The sequence below is a fragment of the Gorilla gorilla genome, chromosome 9 (assembly GCF_029281585.2).
Source record: "Gorilla gorilla gorilla isolate KB3781 chromosome 9, NHGRI_mGorGor1-v2.1_pri, whole genome shotgun sequence".
Lineage (NCBI taxonomy): Eukaryota > Metazoa > Chordata > Mammalia > Primates > Hominidae > Gorilla > Gorilla gorilla.
This window is the reverse complement of record NC_073233.2, coordinates 17024850-17045991: the sequence shown is the minus strand read 5'-3', so window position 1 is coordinate 17045991 and position 21142 is coordinate 17024850. Positions and strand designations below refer to the sequence as shown.

At 47.0% G+C, this 21142-nt stretch overlaps 1 protein-coding gene and 1 long non-coding RNA gene across 12 annotated transcripts in view; one reads left to right on the top strand and one right to left on the bottom strand.

Annotated features, from left to right (window-relative positions):
• Positions 1-21142, top strand: part of IRAG1 (inositol 1,4,5-triphosphate receptor associated 1) — a 157732-nt gene that overhangs the window by 71637 nt on the left and 64953 nt on the right. For 8 of the 11 annotated variants that reach the window (XM_055355434.2, XM_055355437.2, XM_055355436.2 and 5 more), the window contains one exon: positions 4949-5106. The exons of the other annotated variants lie outside the window; for them this stretch is intronic. In XM_055355434.2, the coding sequence (XP_055211409.1) occupies positions 4949-5106 (158 nt within the window). The remainder of the gene's footprint in view (positions 1-4948; positions 5107-21142) is intronic. 11 annotated transcript variants of the gene reach the window in all.
• LOC129525359 (uncharacterized) overlaps positions 5589-21142 on the bottom strand; it is a 110286-nt gene continuing 94732 nt past the window's right edge. Inside the window, exons 2-4 of the long non-coding RNA XR_008669630.2 lie at positions 12617-12728; positions 9395-9489; positions 5589-6072 (exon numbers count right to left, since the gene is read on the bottom strand). This is a non-coding gene — a long non-coding RNA (uncharacterized lncRNA). The remainder of the gene's footprint in view (positions 6073-9394; positions 9490-12616; positions 12729-21142) is intronic.

The window sequence follows — 21142 nt, the reverse complement described above, 5'->3', positions numbered from 1 at the left end:
GTAAATTCTGTTCCTGAACCGTGCGTCCCGATGATGGCTCTATACTTTCTGGGATACAGTAAGGCCTTTGAAGCCTACAAGGCAGGGCCGGCCTCCGCTTCCTCCACCTGCTGCTACCACCTACCAGAGGACATGCAGGCTCAACTGTAGGCCACTCTTTAGCCCTCATAAGACCCCGGCCCGACAACCGAAGTGTAGGTCCTGTTTCCTCCCCTCTGCCTCCCACCATCCTTAGCCTCACTGGGAGTACTCACTCCAGCCCTCCCCTGGGAGGCAGGGCCCCCGTGCTAGTCTTTTCTGCCACACTCAAGCAGAACTCCTGGTGAAGAAGCCAGAGTGGAAGAGAGGAAAGATGGCGGGCCTAGGAGTCAGACTAGCCTGGATTATAACCCTTCACCAGCTACTTACTAGCTGTGTGATCTTCAGCAGGTTGCGGAACCTCTCTGAGCCCTAGATCCTTAATATATTAAATGGAAATAACAAAACCTATCTCATGGGGGTTAAAGAAAATAGCACTTGAAATACATTTAGCATAGTGTCCGATGCTCAGTAGGTGACTTAGAAGTAGCTGAAGAATGAAAGCATGAACAAAAGGATATTAGTTCGTTTTCTTTCATGAGCAGGGGCAGATAAAATATTTAAATATGGTTTAGGAACTTCTAGCCTCTTCAGTTGCACAAATTACTGGATAGTTATCCCAGCAGAGTCTCTTCGAAAATTTGCACCAGATACAAGGGTAGCTGAACCAGTCAAGTTGTTTCTGTTTCTGCACCTCAGTTTCCCGGCCTGTAAAATGGGCCAGGTTCTAGTTAGGCACTAGCTGGAGGCAGAATGAGTAGAGTCATAAAAGCTGATTAGCTCTTGGCACTGGCCTACCTAACCCTTTCCGAACCAGACTGGAGAGGCAGCAAGAAGGGCCCTGAAAATGGGTTAAAGAAGGAACAGCTTGGAGACCAAACATTACTAAATATTTTTTCCTTTTATGGGTTGGTGCTCTAGATCAGCTCTTCCTGGAGATTATATTCTAAACTTTGCAGTGATGGATCTGAGGTCTGTGTGCCCACAAGCTCCAGCAGAACCCAGATGTCACCCTGGGGGAGGGACTCTCCTTTTACCTTGCTATTTTAAGCAGCGAGTTTATAATAATGGATGGGAGAGACAGCAAACAGGGCAGGAGCAGCGTGGGAATGGCCCCCGCAGGCAGGGCTGCTGGGGCTCCCCCGAGGAGCCTGGGGTTCCATCTTGTCAAGAGTGGGGCCTCAGGCAGCATCCACTCTACTTTTATTTTGTGGCAGCTGACATCTGACTTAATTCATTTGTTCTATTTTGCTTTCTGTCACAGGGACTGACTTAAGCTCTTTTTGGAAGAGAGGGAGGTGGAGGAAAGAAAGTAGAGGGTTAAAAAATGAGGTATTTCTCATGAGACTTCAGACCATAATCCCAGAATCCTGGGATGGAATCGTCAGGTCTTTCAGTTTGTTGTAGCTAAAAAGAGTCCAGGATTTCAGGGACTCCCAGAGTTAGAAAAGGCCCCTGAAGTGGTTAGGAATCCTGTGACCCTTGTCCCAGGCTTTACCAGAACCCTCCAAGGAATGGGGAGCTCACTACCTTAAAGAACAGCCAGCCTGTTTCATCTTCAGGTGGTTCCAACCACTAGAAGGTCGTCCCTTGCCTTCATCTGACCTTTCCGTCATTAGTTATGACATCTATTCTTTGGGGACAGTAAAACCACATGAATGCTTTCCAAACATCTGAGAAGAGATTTTTATTTCTCCCTGCACTTCCTCTTCTCCAGGCTAAAGTTCTCTAGTTCTTTAAACACAAATTTTTGTTCTCCTTGCTTCCTGCTTCCCAGGTTCAAAACATGTCCCAATTTGTCTAAATCCTTCTTAACAGGCAGAGCACAATATACTTTGTGTAGATTAAGACAAAAGAAAAGTGGAATAGTCACCTCCCATGTTTTAGAAACCATGCCCCTGTTAAGACAGCCTGGACCTGTACATACATCACACATAATTTTAAAAGGTTTCCTACGAGATGTAGCCAACTTCCTTTAGTAGAATCAGGGTTTGTGGCTAGTCTTTTGCTACCCTCAACCCCTGTTACCAAATACTTTACCCAGCACAACTGATGCCACTGCTGCTGAAATCCAAGTAAAGATGATAGAAATTAATCACAGAGCTCACCTTTGGGTGAACCTGATGCTCAGTTTATTCATACAGTAAGAATTTGGCATGGAAGACACAGACAGCATGCCCTGGCCCCGTAGTTCTCATTCCCAAGAGCCAGGTGAAGTCTGTCCAATGTGGCTTCTCCCCATCCTGTCTTATCTTCCCCACTAGACACCCAGCTAATCTGTTCCAAGAAATTCCACTCAGCATTTGTGTTCACGGCTCAGCTCAAACATTTGTAATGCGAAATATTTGCTAAAATCATGTCCCACCATCCCAATTTCCACAGGTAACCCTTTTCTGGGGTCCTGCAACTTCTCACTTTCAAAATATTTACCCCATTATACTGTTCTCCAGCGTCTCCTACCACTGGGCTCTATGTTCCTTGAGGGCCAAGATTATCTTTATGTCACCAGCCCCTTGCACAGGCCTGGTAGAGTAGGTGTAAAATTTTGGCGGTGAAAGAATGTATGACTCTATGGATGGTCTACTTGAGATTTCTTGAGGTGACCAGTAGGGGTCACCCTAACTGTTCCAGAGCTGTGTGGGCTAACTTGTTCATTGCAGAGAAAGACAGCAATCAAGATGGTGGTCACCTTGACCAATCCTGGGGCTAAAAGTCCCTAGTTCTTTAAACATAAATCAACAATCATTCTTTGCTGAATCTTTTGGGTACCTAGGATGAATCTGACACCTTGCCTAGCTCAAGGAGCTCAGTCCAGGAGTCTAGAGGTATGTGTGTTGGCTGGGGGGGTCAGAGCTGGGCTGATGGCAGCTCAGGCCTTTTCTCCAGCACTCTGACTCTAGGGGCTTTCCGAGCCCTTTCTGAAGGACAGGAAGAACACCAAGCATTATGGGAGGTGGCAGGGCTTTCCGGTTCTTCCTCCTACAGCCTCCAGCAGTCAGCAGTACCTTCCAGAGGACCAGGAACACAGTTGGTGCTCAGTAAATGACAGTGTCCTTCATCTCCACCCCCACCCACCATGTCCTATCAGCCAAAGGTCACCTCACTATGTTATCTGCATGGTGGTCTTAATCTGCTGTGCAGTGGAGCAGCTCCTTCGAAGAATCTCTAAAAGTTGCAGAACCAGGCCAGTTGTTAGTTCTATAGATTCCTGAAGGTATTGCCCACCCCACTAATAGAAGAAGGAGGGAGTTTAAGGATGGGGAGAGGCCAGGCAGAGCCCTTGGAGCTTCGGCCAAGCTTCCTGGGCTGCAGACCCCCGTGCAGGTGGCCTCTGTGGGAACTACTCTGAACTGAGTGTGTTTCATCCTTGGAGCATCCTGCTTGGGAGGCATTCCTATCTGTTTTGACAAGAAAACTGGGACTCAGAGATGAAGCCAACTTTCCAAGGCCACATAGCCAGTGAGTGGCAAAGTGAGGACTCACACCGAGATATCTGGTTCCAAACCCTGTGTTCTTCCTACATTGCTATCCTGCCTTTCCCTATGGAAACCTGGCATTACTAGTCTCCTCTTCTAAGAGGAAGCAGAGGAGCCAGACCCGTTGGCTCAGGTCTGTTGGCAGGATCATACTCCTATGCATCTTGACAGACAAGAAGCACCAAAGAGTAGTGGAGCATGTTTTCAGTTACAAGGAACAAAAACCCAACACAAAGTGATTTCAACACCAAGAGGCTTAATTATTCATGTAACCGGCTAGTCCAGAAAGTGTTCAGGCTTCAGGCACACTTTAATCAGGGCTCCAGTTCTGTTTCTCTGCAGGTCCCTTCGCTCTGCCCTCCTCTGTCTGGCTTTCCTCATGGAAGCAAAATAGTGTCCGTAGCACCAGGTCTCATATCTTCACACTCCACCACTCAGAGCAGGAGAAAGCATCTGGTCCTAGAACACTACTTTAAGCTCATCGATGTAGGCTGGGTCCATTGTCTATCCCTGAGCCAGTCACTGTGGGAGGTGGATGAGATTATGCTGATTGCAGTCCCAATCAGCACTGGGACCCCAGTGCCCCCAGGCTGCTGCACCATGGGGAAGGGATAGCCTGGCTTCTAGGAGTCAATCTAAGGTTGCCAGGGATGGGCACAGGGCACACGGAATTCACCCTGCCTGAGCCCCCAGGTTTTAGCAGGGCTGGTGTAGTCCCCATAAGGGCTGAACTCGAAGGAGAGAGCCTGTGCTGAGGGTCAGAAGAGCATGAGGGGAGGTGTCAGGGAGGAAGTCAGGAAACAGCACCTCTTACTCCCCATCCACGTGGCTGAGGAACACTGTGTAGTATAGCAGAAAAAGCCCCAGCCTCAAAATCAGGAAGATCTGGGTTCAAATTATTGGTTCTCTGTATGATTTGGGGCAAGTGACTTTTACTCTCTGGGGCGGTTCTCTCATCTGTAAAATGGGAATATTAATGCCTACATCAGAGGTCATCTTGAGGATTCAATCAGATGATGGTGATGCTCCTAGGACAGGGCCTGGCACCCATGCTCAGTAAGTGGTAAACAACTGCCAATCTGATCTCAATGGAGTATCTTCCATTAGCTACAGCTTTGAGGAGTTTGAAGCACTTTTCTCCCTTCTGGGATAGCTGTGTTTACTGTAAAGACCAAATTAGATGCAAAATCTCTAAGGTCACCTCTGACTTTGTAAACAAAGCCAGAGAGCCGGAGGAAATGAAATTCCAAATGCCCTCGCCTAGCCTGGTTTGACCTCCGGTGTTGATGCAAATTCAAGCCGGCTCTCACTGTGGCTTGTGGCTCCAGGAAATGGAACCCAGCTTGGGACAGGGATGGGAATGGATTTGACTTGTCCTTTTGGCGTCTCCCCAGCCTGTGGAGCCCAGGCCTCTTGGAGCATCTTTGGGGCTGACGCAGCGGAGGTTCCGGGCACACGTGGCCACTCCCAGCAGGAGGCTGCCATGCCCCACATTCCCGAGGACGAGGAGCCCCCCGGAGAGCCACAGGCAGCCCAGAGCCCTGCCGGCCAAGTAAGTGCCCCCTCCCTGCCCTCAGCTAGCCTGGCTGGGGGCCAAGCCAAGCACCCTGGGCTGAGGCCACAGCTTTTAGGCTGGCCAGAGGGTTTGCTGACAGCTCATGTAGGTTGCAGTGGGTACCTGGAGAAGGTGTGTGGCTTCCATACTGAGGAATCAATTACTCTGAGTTGGTTTGAATTGACCGAGGCCCCAAATATTCTGGGTATAGAACCAACCATCTAGGCTGTGTCTGACTGAGGCCTCAGAAGTCAAACCACAAACCATGCAGGCTCCCTCTGAAACTGGAGAAGGACTTATATGAGAACCATTAGCACTGAGAACCTCTTATGTCAGGTGAGTGGGCACGAGAAAAGGCCACTTAAAGTGAATCCACTTAAAATGGAGATCAAAATTGTATAGTAAATAGCAAAAAAGGTTTTCAGTGAAATTTTATTATAGAAAGGAAATGATGAAAGCAGGTTAATTTAAAGAGACATCAAGATTTTTATTGTACAAATGAGGCATTCAAAACAAGCTATTTTTAGCTATACAGATTACAAAATATAGGTTATGTGCTAATTTTCAGATTGAAGAAAGAATAAAATGTTGATTTTGGTGTGGGTATATTTATTTATTATACCAGCAAAATGATCTGTTCACATAGTAACTCGCTCTTCACATTTTACTTTACAGCACCTAATTAAGAGTCTGCGTCTGTTTAATACTTAAGGGCTTCATCCATTTCCCCAAGGATCTCTTTCAGTCCCTCGATATTCAAATTATTCCCTTTTGAAGAACCTATTTGAGCATCGTCCTCGTTGTATTTTCTTCACTTAATTGATAAGCTCTATCTGATCTCCTTGGTCAAAGACCTTGCATGTAAAATTCTCCATCACTGTTTTCTTTGACTTCATGAACTTTGCAGTTGATTTGCATTGAAATGGTATTGTCCTGTTATATCGGACGGTCGTCCAAACTGACCTGAGCCAGGTGGGATAGACACTTTTTAAGTGAGGGAAGAATCTATGAGTGGAGCATTATTTTTACAAAAGGGCAGATTCTTAGTGAATATTTTCATGTTATGATGGCATTTGTTTTCTGACACATTACGACTCTGGGAACTTAGATAGTAAACACTTAGAAAAGAATGGCCCTTTGTATCTCCATATCCCAAGCTCATCGGATTAAGATGTTGCAGAACTTGGCAGCCTTAGGGGTGAGGGGGTTGTCCTTCCCTTGAATGTCTAAGTGACAGTGGGCCAACCCCCTAGCCCTTCAGCCTCAGGCAGCCCAGCCCAGGGTTTTATCAAGTCCAGGCCCCCATTCTGGGAAATAGTGGGTCCTGCTGCTGAGGGTGCCAAGTTCCAAAAGCTTGGGGATTAAGGAAAGGAGAGACAAAACACTCACAACTGCATTCAAATGCGACTGCTTCCAGACCCTCAGGCCATGACTTTCTTGGCCTCTGTCTCCTTAGCATCCCTATTTCCTCGCCCTGGACTCCTCTGAAAATGGCCATCCCTGGCCCCTTCTACTTCACTAACAATGGTAGTACCCTTGAATCAGATTCTCAGGCAAAATGTAGCTCTTAAATCCTGGGCAACTCCCCCAAATAGCTGCCCCAAGACTAAAAGCATTCCTAAAATATAAGATAATAAAAGATCAGCAAAGATGCACCTCTGCTGTCAGTGAAGACAGGCTTTTATATTGAGTTAAGTTCTTCCTGGTTACAATGCTTTATAATTAAAAGTTCTTTCAAAGTATATCCTCAGGAAACACAAAACAAGACAACATAAACAACTGTCACTTAGATATTCAAGGGAAGGGCATCTCCCCACCCACAAGACTGCCAAGTTCTACAACATGTTGATCCCATGGGTTTGGGATATGGAGATCCAAAGGGCCATTCTTTTTAAAGTGTTTGTTATTTAAGTTCCCAGAGTTGTAATGTGTAAGAAAACAAATGTAATCATAACATGAGAATGTTCACTAAGAATCTACCCATTTGTAAAAATAATGTTCACTCATGTATTCTTCCCTCATGGGTCCTTCTGCTGGGCCCCAATAATGCAGAAGCTATCAGTACCTGCAAACATTCTCTCTATAGTCTTGATTTCCCATGGGCACAGAGAGAATCATGGCACTTGAAGGGCCTTCAGAGACCATCTGTTATTTAATAAGAGTCTAGTTCTGGCTCAGGGTCACAGGGAGACTGAACTTGTGGGGAACTGGAATTTGGAGCTCCCACTAGCCAATCAGGGATCACTTACTCTCAACTTTGTGGCAGGCAAGCTCATGGAACCCTCCCCCCATTGTGACAACCTCTAGAAATTCATCATGCCAACCTAATGGCACTGTACCTATATGCGTTTTGAAGCTGTGATGGTTAGGAAGGCCAGCAGGAATTCAGGGGAGCCGGGAGCCAAGAAGCCCAGGTCCTATCAGGGAGGATACGTAGCACAGGATTTAAGAATATAAACCGTGCAGTCATACGAAGCTGGGCTTCAATCCCAGCTCCTCTACATTCTGGTCAAGAGACCTTGTCTTGGCCAAGAAACTTTGAGACCAAGTCTGTTAACTTTGCTGTGCTGCTGGTTTCTTATGTGTTACCCAGTACAAGGGTTAGTTGCTGCCTCCTAGACTCTGCCTGTTCAGCCCAGCCCTCAAGTGCCTTCTATAGCCTGAGGGACCATGAAGCTGGGGCAGTTCAGACCCCCCCAACCAAAGGCCACATCAAACTCAACTTTCTTTTACCCTCTTCCCTTACTGCCACGCCCTGGACATTTCAGAGCTTCTCAGAAGGCAACCAGGCATGGTGAGTAAAGTGCTTCTCCCACTATTGCACCCACCAGACCACCCACATTGGGTTTCTCAGGTAGTCACGGCCTCGGGAAGGTCAGGCCTCAGGAGCTGGCCTGGAGCCTTCAGGGGGCTGGAACCTGAGTCCCTGGGAGCATCTGAGGCCAGGCAGCCAAGGAAGCGGGGTTGGCCAGGATGACTCGGCTGGAAGTCCCAATCCTTCCTGAATTCCCAGTCTGTGAAGCAGGCAAAGAACAGAGCATCCTTCTAAGTTTACAGCTCCCCGGGGTCCAGCCCTAGTTGTGATTCCTCAGGTCCCAGCCCCTATTTCCCATCACTGGCATGAGCACTAGCCGAGGCCTTCTCACACACAAACACAAAATCTGTAGGACTAGATCCTGTTTCTCTTTCTGCACGTACACACACATACACACACACAGACACACACGCAGATACACAGGCATGCACAGACAGACGTACTCTTCAGTTCCTTAATCAGAAGCTGCAATCAAATACCACAAAAAGCCCCCCAACAATGCACTTTGTAAGGCTATGTCCCGAGTGGGGTTTTCTGCATTGGCCCTTGAACAGGGAGAGACTCAAAGGGAAGAGTTTGTAGCCAAGGGGTTCTAGCAGGAATAGAAGCTGTCAGAACACAAGCCTGGGACCTGAGGGGACCACAGAATGACAGACTGCCAGTGCTAGAAGAATCCCAGGTCACATCTAAGCTCCGCCCAGGCAGGCAAAGCTCTCTATAACGTGAGCCCCACTCAGTCACCCTGGGAATTTTTTGAACACCAGATTCCTCAGCCATCCAAGACCTACTGAATTGGAATCTCTTGAGGTAGGTCTTAGGAATCTGTAGGAATATATCTTTGTATTTTTGAGACGGAGTCTTGCTCTGTCACCCAGGCTGGAGTACATTGGTGTGATCTCAGCTCACTGCAACCTCTGTCTCCCAGGTTCAAATGATTCTTGTGCCTCAGCCTCCCGAATAGCCGGGACTACAGGCCTGCACCACCACGCCTGGCTAATTTTTGTATTTTTAGTAGATATGGGGTTTCGCCATGTTGGCCAGGCTGGTCTCAAACTCCTGGCCTCAAGTGATCTGCCCACCTCAGCCTCCCAAAGTGCTGGGATTACAGGCGTGAGCCACCGGGCCCAGGGTAGGAATCTGTAGGAATATTTCTATAATGAAAAGCTCACCGCCTCCCAAGGAAGCCTGTGCACTGGTTGGCCAGCTCTGTCCTGGTCAAGCTGGAATCTGCCTCCCCCAAGACTCTCCCGCGGTTCTGCCCTCCATACAACCTATAGTGGGGTGAAATCCTACAGATGCAGGAAGGCAGTTCTGAGTCTTCTCAGAGTCTCTTTTTCTCTAGTTTCTTCAGTCTTTGCTCCCATGACAGTGTTCAGAGCCTTCCTAACCTCCGCTCAGGACACATACCAGCCCATCTCCGCCTTACTGTAGGGCCCCAGACCTGGCCCCAGGCTCCAGATGCAATCTTACCTATGCCTAGATGAGTTCCTGGACTGTGACCAGCAGCCACAGTAGGAAGCTGACTCACCCGGACAGTGCAGCATCCTCTGAAGTGCCTTGTAAACCTGAGGGTACAAAGAGGCTCACGTTAGCTGTAAGAGCCCAATTTTCACCGGCTCTAGCTTCCACCTGAACAACTCCCATCCTCCTCCAAAGGGTTTTAGAAGCCCCCAGGGGCAGGTCAGTGTGAACTCATAAGTAGACTTCACCTCTTCATATCACCCGTTCCAGCACCCAGCTACCACCTCCCCCTGTTCCCCTACCTCCACTGCACACAAAGCCACTTAATAATAATAGCTAACCCTGTGCCAGATACTCGTCTACCATATTAACTCATTTAACATATAATTAGCCTTACGGTAGGTATTATCATTCCCATTTCATAGCTGAGGAAACTGAGGCACAAAGAAATTAACTACCTTCCTCCAAGGTCACATAGCTCATAAGTGGCAGGCCCAGGATCTGGGCCCAGGCAGCCTGACCCCAAAGCCCATGCTTAGTCCATACCCGCACTGAGCACTGTTACTGCCCCTGGGTCCTCTGTGAGAGCTCTGGGACCTGGGCCAACAGTACATTGTCCTGTGTTCCCAAAGCCACTCACCTCAGAAGGGCCAACTTCAGAGCTCGCTGTCAGGGGAATGCCAAAGCACCACCAAACCCCTTCTGCCTGCCAGCCCCTCAGGAGCACAAGCTCGTGGGGCCAGCAACCAAAGCTGCATGTCACATGCCTGTCTATGCCCCTTCCTCATTCTCCTTCAGTCAGGTAATCAAACAGCCCAACTTTAACTTGAGTGGGCTGTCTGATTGCTTAGCTGAAGGAGAATGAGGAAGGGACATGGACACATTGAGGAAGGGGAAGGGCACATTAACTCCTAGAAACACAGGCCGCCATGCTATTGCCTGGTTTAGGCCACATGCATGAGGCACTCTGGGTCTCTCCGAGCATCCACTTTGTGTTTCATTCGTTGATGCTCTAGGCAGACATGGATGCTCAGCCCTGTTACGCAGTAGCTCTTGTGACTTAAGGTCACTGCAGCACTCCAGTGATGAGTGGCATCTGCGCCCCTCCCCTCCCTTTACTTTTAAGTAACTGAGATGAGGTTGGAGCGTGCTCTGGAGAAGCAGTCTTGTTTGTGTGGCCCTTATAGGAAGGGATCTGCTTGTGGAGCACCTAGAACCTCTGGCTATGGAGGTGCTGGCCTTCCTCCTCTTTTGGCTCAGAAATGGGGACTGATTTAAGTGCCACCATAACAAATCTGGGGTTGGGTAGATAATTGGCTGGCTAGATGATTAAATGACTGCACTAAAGGGCAGAAGAAATGGAGGGAGGACTAATGTTAGGAAGGGAGGAAGAAAGGGAGGATAGTAGATATGATGGATGAATGACTAGCTGAGTTACTCTCCTTGGAATAAAGCTAACACATACTGTGTTTTTCCACACTCCCAAAGTCTGTTGGCATGAGAGTAAAAACAGTGGACAAGGGTTGTAGGAGGCCTATCCTGGCTTACACCCTCAGTCAGTGGGCTGGGCTCAGAGCCAACCTGGCTGTCCTTTAAGAAGAGGAGGATGACCAAGCAGCCAGGGAGTTCCAGAAGGTACAGGAAAGGCTCATAGAAATGTAAGGTATAAGCAGCATGGCAGAGCAGGAAGAACTTGGGCTTCACATCCTTGACTGCTACCTTGGATAAGTGATTCCTCATTATTCCTTGCCCCAGTTTCCTCATCTAGAAACTAAGAGTTATAGGAATAACCACTAACAACAGCTAACCTTTATGGAGAACTTACTATGTGCCAGGTACCATATTAGGCTTGTTTTATATGTTACATTATCTCATTTAATTCTCACAATACTCCTGGGAAAACTATTAGTATTTCCACTAACAGATAAAGAATTTAAGCACAGAAAAGTAATGTGCAGTGGGTGACATAGCTAAGGAAGTGGTTGAGGCTAAATTCAAACCCAGGCAGCTTGACTTTAATTACCGGAATAATATCTATAAAGTGATGAGCAAAGTACTTAGCTCACAATAGGCGCTCAGTCCCTATAGCACAAAACAGTTTGCAAAAAGTTTCCACATGTGTCACTGCAAGTGCAATGACATTGCAAGTGCAAAACCACTGTGAGGTAGACAGAGCAGAGAGAGTCACCCCCATGAAAGTGTGAATTTCAAGCAGTTAGGTATCTTATCCAGATGCAGGGAAAGAAACTAACACACAGGTTCCCAGTGTTTTCTGGCATTTAACCTTCAGAACACAGTCGCACATGGTAGTGATGACTATGCACATTTCACAGATCAGGATACTGAGGCTTGGAAAGGTTAAGCCAGTTGCTGAAAATCACATAATAGGGAAATAGCAAGGCCCGGATTCCACTGCCTCATGGTTGTAAGCTGAGGAAATGGGCTATAATTAATTGTTTTCCTATTTCTATTCCAAAAATACCCCATTATATGCAATAGAGTTTGAGCACAGAGGCAAGGGATGACTATTCACATACACATGGTAGGTACTCAATATACGGAATCGAGGAACTGAAGTACATTTACTCAGTCAATGTTTATTGAATTTGCTCAATAAATGTTTATTGAGCATTAACTAACTAAGGTCCTGTTCTCAGGAAGCTCACTTCCTGGTAGATTTACTACCAAATGCCAGTTCTGTCAGATCCAATTTGCTCTTGTGTTCTCCCACGGCCTTCTCCCATCAGGACCTGGAGGAGACTTGTTCTGTGCTGTCTATGGGAATATCTCGAGTTTAGCCATATACTTTACTGCTGAAGGCAGATTGCCAGCTTCTCTATCCATTTGACTCCTTTTGGCTGTTCAAGCCCTGTCCTCACTGGCCAACAGAGAGGTTCTGCCTGTACCTCCCTGGAAACTCCTTGGGAACCGTGTGCTCCCCGACTAGAGAAAAGGTGTATGACCCAAAGGATCAATTATCTGTCAGGAATGAGATGAAGAGGAAACAGATAAAGCATGTAAAACACTTGGAACCTGGTAAGGACTGTGTAGAGTAGGGATCCCCCTGCCCCCAGCTTCCCCAGTGAGAACCCTCGTACGGTGCCTCCCATGTGCCAGGCACTGCTCTAGGCACTTTACACATAGCAACCTCACAACAACTCCAAGACACAGGCATGATGGTTATCCCACTTTATAGATGAGAAAACAGGCAGGTAAGGGCACTATACTCACCAGAAACCAGGAAGTACTTGGATGCTCCCATCGAGGATTTTGAATTCATCTTCTCTGAGTTCATTTCTACTTATCTCATCACATCCTTTGCAAGAACAGCCTCAATTAAGGCCTTCAATAAAATAATTTAAAATAAATTATCAATAAAATATTAGTATCTGGTATACAAGATAATGGTAGCAACTACTGGGCACCTGGTATGTGGTCTAATCCCTCCAAGGTAGATATTATTATCTCTATTTTTTAGATGAAGAAATGGAGTCTCTGAGAGTTTATGTAATTGTCAAAGATCACCTAGCTGTGCTGTGGTCAAATAGAGATTCAAACTCAAGTTTCCCACTGATGTCATCCTGCCAGGTTTTCCTTCCTTTCCTGGCCCTAGCTAGGACACCAGAGGTCCCATGCATGGGAAACAGGTGCTTGATGCTCCATCATTATAAAAAAGAGCTCAAGAGGACAGTTCCACCAGGCTGGCCTCTAGTGGTTCTGGTCACAGGGTAAGAGCTGTGAGAATTTAGCATAGAAGTGCCTAAAACAAGGCAGAAAGTGTTTTAGAAATGTTGACGGTTACAGACAGTCAGAAATGCATATAAAAATTGTTTTCCCTTAGTTCCTATTGTGAGCAATGAAACAGATTGCTGTTCTTTGTTTTTCTGTCTCCACACATCAGGCTATGTGTGAGCTACTTGGGGGCCACAGACTGTGCCTTTCACATGTGTATCTCCACCCATAAGCATAGGCTCCAGCATGCGGTTGGAGCTTAGGGAGGGAGGGAGGGATGGATGGATGGAAAGGTGGATGGATGCTTGATTGTGTTGTAATAGGTTGGGTAGATAATTGGCTGGCTAGGTGATTAAATGACTGCATTAAAAAGGCAGAAGAAATGGAGGGTGGAGTAGTGTTAGGAAGGGAGGAAGGAAGGGAGGATAGAAGATATGACGGATGAACGACTAGCTGAGTTACTCTCCTTGGAATAAAGCTAACATATATTGTGTGCTTTTCCACACTCCCAGAGTCTGTTGGCATGAGAGTAAAAACAGTGATGAACAAGGCAGTTGTTCTTTATATCTGACTTCTAGAAATAAATGGACAATGGCAGGAAAGAGGATCCACCAGAGGCAGAGCAGGCCCTTGGTGCAAGGGAGGGCCTATAGGGCAGACACCAGGGAGCCTTTGGGGAGCCAGGGAACTGGCCCTCTGTGCTTGGCAGGGAGGAGCCCCATCTCCAGCAGAACTCAGCAGAGGCACTTCTGCTCTCTCCTGTGCCCCTAGGACTTGCCGCTGGGATAATCATTTTCTTTCAAGTCCCCAGAGAGTCCTTTTTTTTTTTTTTTTTTTTGAGACGGAGTCTCACTCTGTCGCCCAGGCTGGAGGAGTGCAGTGGCACGATCCGGCTCACTGCAAGCTCCGCCTCCCGGGTTCACGCCATTCTCCCGCCTCAGCTTCCCGAGTAGCTGGGAAATATAGGCGCCCGCCACCACGCCCGGCTAATTTCGCTTTTGTATTTTTAGTAGAGATGGGGTTTCACTGTGTTAGCCAAGATGGTCTCGATCTCCTGACCTTGTGATCCACCCGCCTCGGCCTCCCGAAGTGCTGGGATTACAGGCGTGAGCCACCGTGCCTGGCCCAGAGAGTCCTTTTATCCTGTTGTAAGAGCACTGGCTGCTTTTGCTGCTGGATCTCCTCTCTACCAAGGCAGTCCCTGTTTGCCCTCCAGGCTACAAGACAGGGATCTGGGGATACAGTCTCACAGCGCGCACCCACCACCACCACTTTCACCATCATTATTATTGCTTTCTCTCATTTAATACTTAAAACAAGCCTAGAGAATAGTGATTATTAGCTCTATGTAATGTTTTAGACCATGAAAGAGAAGTTTAGTAACTAGTAACTTGCCCAAGGTCACCCAGGTGGGATTCTGGTCTAGGCCTACCCGACTTCTTCACTAGCCCACATTGCCTTCCAGCAGGGTCCTCCTCTCCTGGGCTGTCTGCCAGCGCCCATCTACAGGATCTAAACCCCCCATGCCTGCCTGAGCTGGAGTGGGCTGGAGCTGGGCCTGGGGCTGTTCCTTACAGTTTCCTAGCCTGGGCCTAGCCATGTGACTCTGGGGAAAGGAAGCTAATATTCCCATCTATGACACTGGCCTATATTTATCCCTGTGCCCAGGCGGTTAGGAAAACTATTGTGCATTCCTGAGAATCTATGAGTGAAATAAACATTTAAATGTTTCTATAAGATTTATTTAAGGAGAACAAAATGTGGCCTGCTGGCTTATTAGAGGGTGAGCTTGCTGGGAGATGACCCAGCCCTCAGTGCTTGGCTGATTCCAGGGAAGGGAAATGGACCCCCAGGGAGGCTGGGCCCATGGATGAGTGAGAAGGGCAGTGAGCCAAGGGCATCCTCTGCCCATGCTGTCCTTTTCTCCAGCTGTGTGTTCAGCCTTGTGCTGGTTTGAGGGCTTCCTGGAGGAAGAGGTACCTTCTGTGAAGGAGAGTGCAGCTTGGAAGAATAAGAGTGTCAGAGGCCAGCAGGGCACCAGGAACCAGGGGAGGTGAGACCAAAAACTGGGGATGCAGCTTTAAGAGCAGCGTGGTGTCGTGGGAAGGACACAGCCTGTGTTCAGTCACTTCCCCTATTTACAAGCAGCACAGCCCTGGACAAGTCAGTTTTTGCATTGATAAAGTGGAGATCAAAATAGAAAAGCAGAAGAGAAAAAAGAAAGATATCAATCTTCTACCCCGTGCTCATGGCCTTCACTTTCATCTTCTCGTTTCCTCTTCACAATTCTATGAGTTTGGGAGGCATTATCACCCCCAGTTTGTAGATGGTGTCCTCAGGTTTACCCACTGAGTTTCTGGGAGGATTCGGTGAGAAAACACGAGGGGGGTCTGGGACAGGGCCCACCGCACAGTGGGCCTGAGTAACTGCCAATTCCCTCTAGCCATATTTGTTTCTGTGCTTCCATGTCTGTAACCCACAAAGGGCATTGATTGGTTTGAGAAGCAGAGGGTGAGAGAGGGAGTGGAGCCGGGTGAAGCTGGCCTTGGTGGTGGGTCCTTGATCACTTGGGCTTATGTGGTCAGATGCCCCAGGAGAGATGCTCCATTGCACCGTGACCACAGGGGCTGGGCTCTCCCAATTTAACTCCAAATGGTTGAGGAGACCCAGAACTAAGAGCAACAATCTTTTCAAAACCAAATGCCAAAGTCATTAATTCAATCCCAAAGGGAATAATAAGGGAACATAACATCTAATGCTTAGTGAGCATTTGCTCAGTGCTAGGTGCCCTTCCACAGGCTTGCCATCTAGAGCTGCCAGATTTGGAAAATGAAAATATGATTATATGCTGTACATGGTGGCTCACACCTGCAGTCCCAGCTACTCAGGTGAGAGGATCACCTGAGCCCAGAAATTTGAGACCAGCCTGGGCACATAGCAAGATTCAGTCGAGAGAGAGAGAGAGAGAATACAGTTATGTCCATGGAATATTTGAGACACACATACTAAAAATTATCTGTTGTACATTTGAAATTCAAATATAACTGGGGCATCCTGTGCTTTATCCAGAAATCCTATTTCTATATCAACTTGTTTAATTCTTATAACTACCCTGTGAGATAGTTCCATTATAGATTAGGTAACTGAGGCACAGAGAGGCAAGATAACTTGCCCAAGGTTATCCAGCTAAAAAGTATACCATAAGGTAGTGTGGCTTCTGAGCCTGAGGCCCTGAAGCCCCTAAGCCAGTACGTTGCCTGGCCAACGATATTTGGTCTTACTGCTCTCCCAAGCTTTCTTGAAGGCCTGCCTTGTGTTTGACAGCTCAGAATGGGAGCAGGGATGCGTGTGTGCACTGCATTAAAATCTGGCAGAATTCACCCCAGAGGGCCCCTAGAATCTTCCCACACACTCTCTCCTGGATTACTGTCTCCCCAGTCCCTGACAGAGTGAAAAACAGCCCCCACAAGACCTGAATGTTCACACAAAAACAGTTTTGCAGAAAAGGAGAAGTTGCCCAGAGCTTGCTCAACGATTCTGTGAGCTGATGAGGGAAAGAACACTATGATTTTATGAGTTGTGTATTTTGCACACATTAGAAGGCAAGAGTGAAGAACCTTCCAGGATGTTCCATCAAGGGATTAGAGGATTTCCTCCTAATCGCTTTATGCTTCCTGCTTTGTAAGCCACTTGGAATTGTGAGTGTCTGCGGTTACCTGCTTGGCACTTGCCACCCATGGCTTGTTTCTGCCTTTTTGTATGGGCACCTCTGCCCTGGTCCTCCTCCCCAGTGAGATGCCTACAGTCAGGAGAGCTTTGCTTCAAGTAGCCATTAGCCAGCAAGCAGAGAAAGCTCCTATCAGAAGGCAGCTCACTCCAGTGCCTTGTACCCATTTACCTGGTAGGTATCAACACCGAGGACACTATTAGTAATAGCAGTGGAGGTTACTTCCCCTTCTCTCCCCATTCCGTCATGCTAATGAATGGGAAGCATTGCAGAGGCCCGCTCAGTTCACCTTTGTCTTCCCAGACCTTAGCATAGACCCTGGCCACAATAGGCATTCAATAAATGTTTGCCAGATGATTGGACAGAATAAGGTCCAATAATGTGGGAGTGTTCACAGACCACATCCCTTTCTTGGACGCCAAACAGAATCTGATCATTGCTAGCCCAGTGCCCCTCTCTTCTCCAAGAAGGTCTTTGCTCTGTAAGACTCTTCAGTAAATGTTTGTGAGTCAATCATACAAACAAATGAAGACAATCTGCACAAAAAATAACTGGATGGAGCTGGGGGAGTAAAGGCTGGAGCGGGAGAAAGAGAGAAGGTGGACAGAGGATCTGGGCAGGGAGGCAAGCAGGGGAAGAGTCATCAGAGAGGGGGCGTGAGAAACGTGAAGGAAAGAGAAAAGGGCAGAGGAGAGGTCAGGATGGGAGTGAAGATTTGTTCCCCTTTCATGTTCTTTGAGAGGTGAGAGTAAAGAATGAAGTTCCTTCTATGCTGGTTTTCTTTCTGTTGAACAGTTCCGTAAGGCGAGCCTTCTCAGAGTCTGCGCCACGTGGATCACAGCTTCATTAGGTTTCAGGGCAAATAGTTTAACCACAACTCCCAACCATAGACGGTTAGGAGCATGAGGTTCTCTTTGTCTGCTAGGGATATTTATGTTTGTCAAATCATCCATCATTCCCCCATTTATATAGTCTCATGTTTTCATATCTTATATTTTATTGTTGGTTACTTTAAGTTGCTTTGAGAAGTAGATAGTGTCAATAAGATTAACAATAAACAAAGGCCAGGCATGGTGGCTCACGCCTGTAATCCCAGCACTTTGGGAGGCCAAGGCAGGCAGATTACTTTAGGCCAAGAGTTGGAGACCAGCCTGACCAACATGGTGAAACCCCATCTCTACTAAAAATACAAAAATTAGCTGGGCATGGTGGTGCACGCCTGTAATCCCAGCTACTCGGGAGGCTGAGGCATGAGAATTGCTTGACCGGGAGGCGGAGGTTGCAGTGAGCCAAGATCGCACCACTGCACTCCAGCCTGGGAGACAGAGTGAGACTCCATCTCAAAACAATACATAAAAATAAAATAAAATATGTATTTTACTTATTTAGCAGCCTGAATATATGAAACTGTTAGAAATGGATATATGCTATAACTCTCCTAATACCACCACAATTATTTTTTCAGAATACAACATGGAATTAGCTCATGTTTGGCCCATCCTGCACCTTTAAATAGACACAGCTTATCCTCATCAATGCATGCCAGGAACTTGTAAAGCCCCACCACAAGGAGTGGTGGAAACCATATGATAGAATGCATGTAAAAGTGATATTTTAGACAAAATGCATTTCTTCTTGTTCATCAGAGGACTCATACAAGAAAGAAATTCTCTAAATATGACAGACATGAAAAAGGCAACTTTCAGAACTCAAATTTTCACGGTCAGAATAAAATCCAGGGAAAGAAGCCCGCACATGCTATAAGCACAGTCAGAGTTTCCATTGGCGTTCCCGTGGTGATAGGCATGAGGCTGCCCAGATGATGTGGGTGGGAGAGATTTTAAGCACAAACCTCCTGTGCTCTGGAAAACCAGGCCAGGATGAAAACTACATGACACAGGGCAGTAACTCAGATGCATTTGGGGCCAGGGAGCACAAATCACTGAAGAAAGCCAATTTAGGATAGCTCAAACCTGGTTACTCTGCAGAAATGTGGGCCTAAGATTGTTTGATCTTTCAGTTTAAGGAAAAGCAGGCTATCCAGACCTTTATGTGAATTCTTACAATTATGGAATGTTGATAACTAATTTAAAAACTTGTAAACACTACTAGCAAACAGGCACATGGGTCTCTAATTTGCACCTCTGAGCTCAGAATATGCGTCAGAGGATGCTGATTGCTTAATTGACATCCAAGAGATCACACCTGCCAGAAACACTGACAAATCCCTGATTCCCAGTAGTGCCTTTTGCTAATGCTACTCCTTTTTAATGATGTGAAGAGATTCCTCTGGAAAGACTTCAGCTCTTCCTACTCACCAGAAAACCTACTCACACAGTAGAAAACTCCCTATTCCTTCTTGTTCCCTGGCTCTCCCATTTAGCTTGGCACCTGCCCCTGGCCCTGCCTGCTGCCCCCTCTATCTGGCTACCTGCCATTTGACACACTGCTTCCCCTTAACCTCCCTAGCCCTTGTGAATACTGTTCCACTGCATGTCCTCGGGGCCCCAGATCATTGTTCCACTTCCCTTCTGGTCCCCTGGAAACCCCAGCCTCTGCTGCTTGCTGGCCCCCCACCAGGGGAGCCCACTGAACAAAAGATGGGAAAAACTGGCTCACCTTGAATAGAGCCGTCATTCATTTTAATAATAATCATGACTCAAGGGTACTTGTAGACCATATGACACTTATCAAAGTGCATGCACATTCTTCATTTCTTTTTACTTGCATAATCTTCCTGTGAGAGAGAGCAGGCCTTTGGCCATTGTGCCATTATAGGAACAGAGGGATAAAGCCACAGGAGGACAAGCTTATCACCAGCCCATCAAGGCATACTATCCAGAGAATGAGTTGTTGCTTTTCAGAAAACTCCCTGGGTGTCTCTTCTAGGGGGAGTCCTTGACAGAAGGATGGGTATCTGTGTCCTCAGAGGGACTGGAGCTCTGGGATCATGAGGACAGGTCAGCCAGTCTTGGTTTCAGCCACAAGCACGTGCCGACTTCTTGTCACTCCCTCTTGGCCAACTCTAGGTTTCCAAATGGAGACACAGCTCCTATTTACCAGGGAGCTCCTCAGAATTCCTATAGGGGATGATGGATGTTCTAATAACTGGGCCTCTTCTGTCATCTCAACCAGTGTGAATAGAGGGATGCATGGATGATCTGCTGTCAACATTTCTGTATTTCCCTTTGGGTAGTTAAGTTATTCTCAAGCCTAACCTTCAGGGCTTCCCATCTCCAAAACCATAAAGACCAAACTCATTAGAGTAGCTTCAAGGTCCTTCAGAAGCTGGCTCAATCTCTTATTGTAGTTTCACAATTCCCCCAGCCCTGACCTCTCCTATCTCACATGTCATAGTCCATGCACCTGCACCAGCTACACTGACAAATCCCTGATTCCCAGTAATGCCTTTTGCTAATGCGATTCCCTTTGGCCAAATCTTGTCCTCTAACATCTTTGTCGTGCAAGCTCCTATTCATCCTTCAAGACCTAGCTCAAATGTCCACTCCTCTATAGAGTCTTCTTTAACTCCCCTCACTAAAGAGTTTTCTTTTCCTTCCTCTGAGCTTTCACAGAATGTGGTCCATCCCTTGTTACCTTATATTTATTATGAGTTACTTCCCTGTATCCCTTGCTTGACTGCGAGCCCTTTAGGGTCTTCTCTTCATATCTCAAGTTGCTTTTGGCACATGGTGGATAACCATAAAGTGTTTGTTGAAAGAGAAAGAAATCTAAAGTAATATAAACATTTATTTAAAATATTAATCATATGCTAGATGCTTAGCACATTAAGAATATCAATCATGGCCTGGCATCGTGGCTCACACCTTTAATCCCAGCACCTTCAGAGGCAGGCGTGGGAAGATCGCTTGATTCTGGAAGTTCAAGACCAGCCTGGCCAACATAGTAAGACCCTGTCTCTAAAAAAAAAATTTTTAAGTCAGCCAGGCGTGGTGGTGCACGCCTGTAGTCCCAACTACTCAGGAGGCTGAACCAGGACAATCACTTGAGCCCAGGAGGCAGAGGCTACAACGAGCTATGATTGTGCCACTGCACTGAAGAAACTAAATAAATTAAATAAATAAAAATATCAATCATGCAATAGGTACCTTATCAATGTTATTTTTAATCTTCACACTAACCTTGTGAGTTAGACTTTATAATCATGGATCATAGAGAGGTTAAATAACTTGTCCACGACACATAGCTAGTAGTTGAAATTTGAGCCCAGGTTTGTCTGACCCTTCCAATAGGCAATGCTGCTTCCTTCTGCTTCTACACAGCCCACGTCCCTGCCC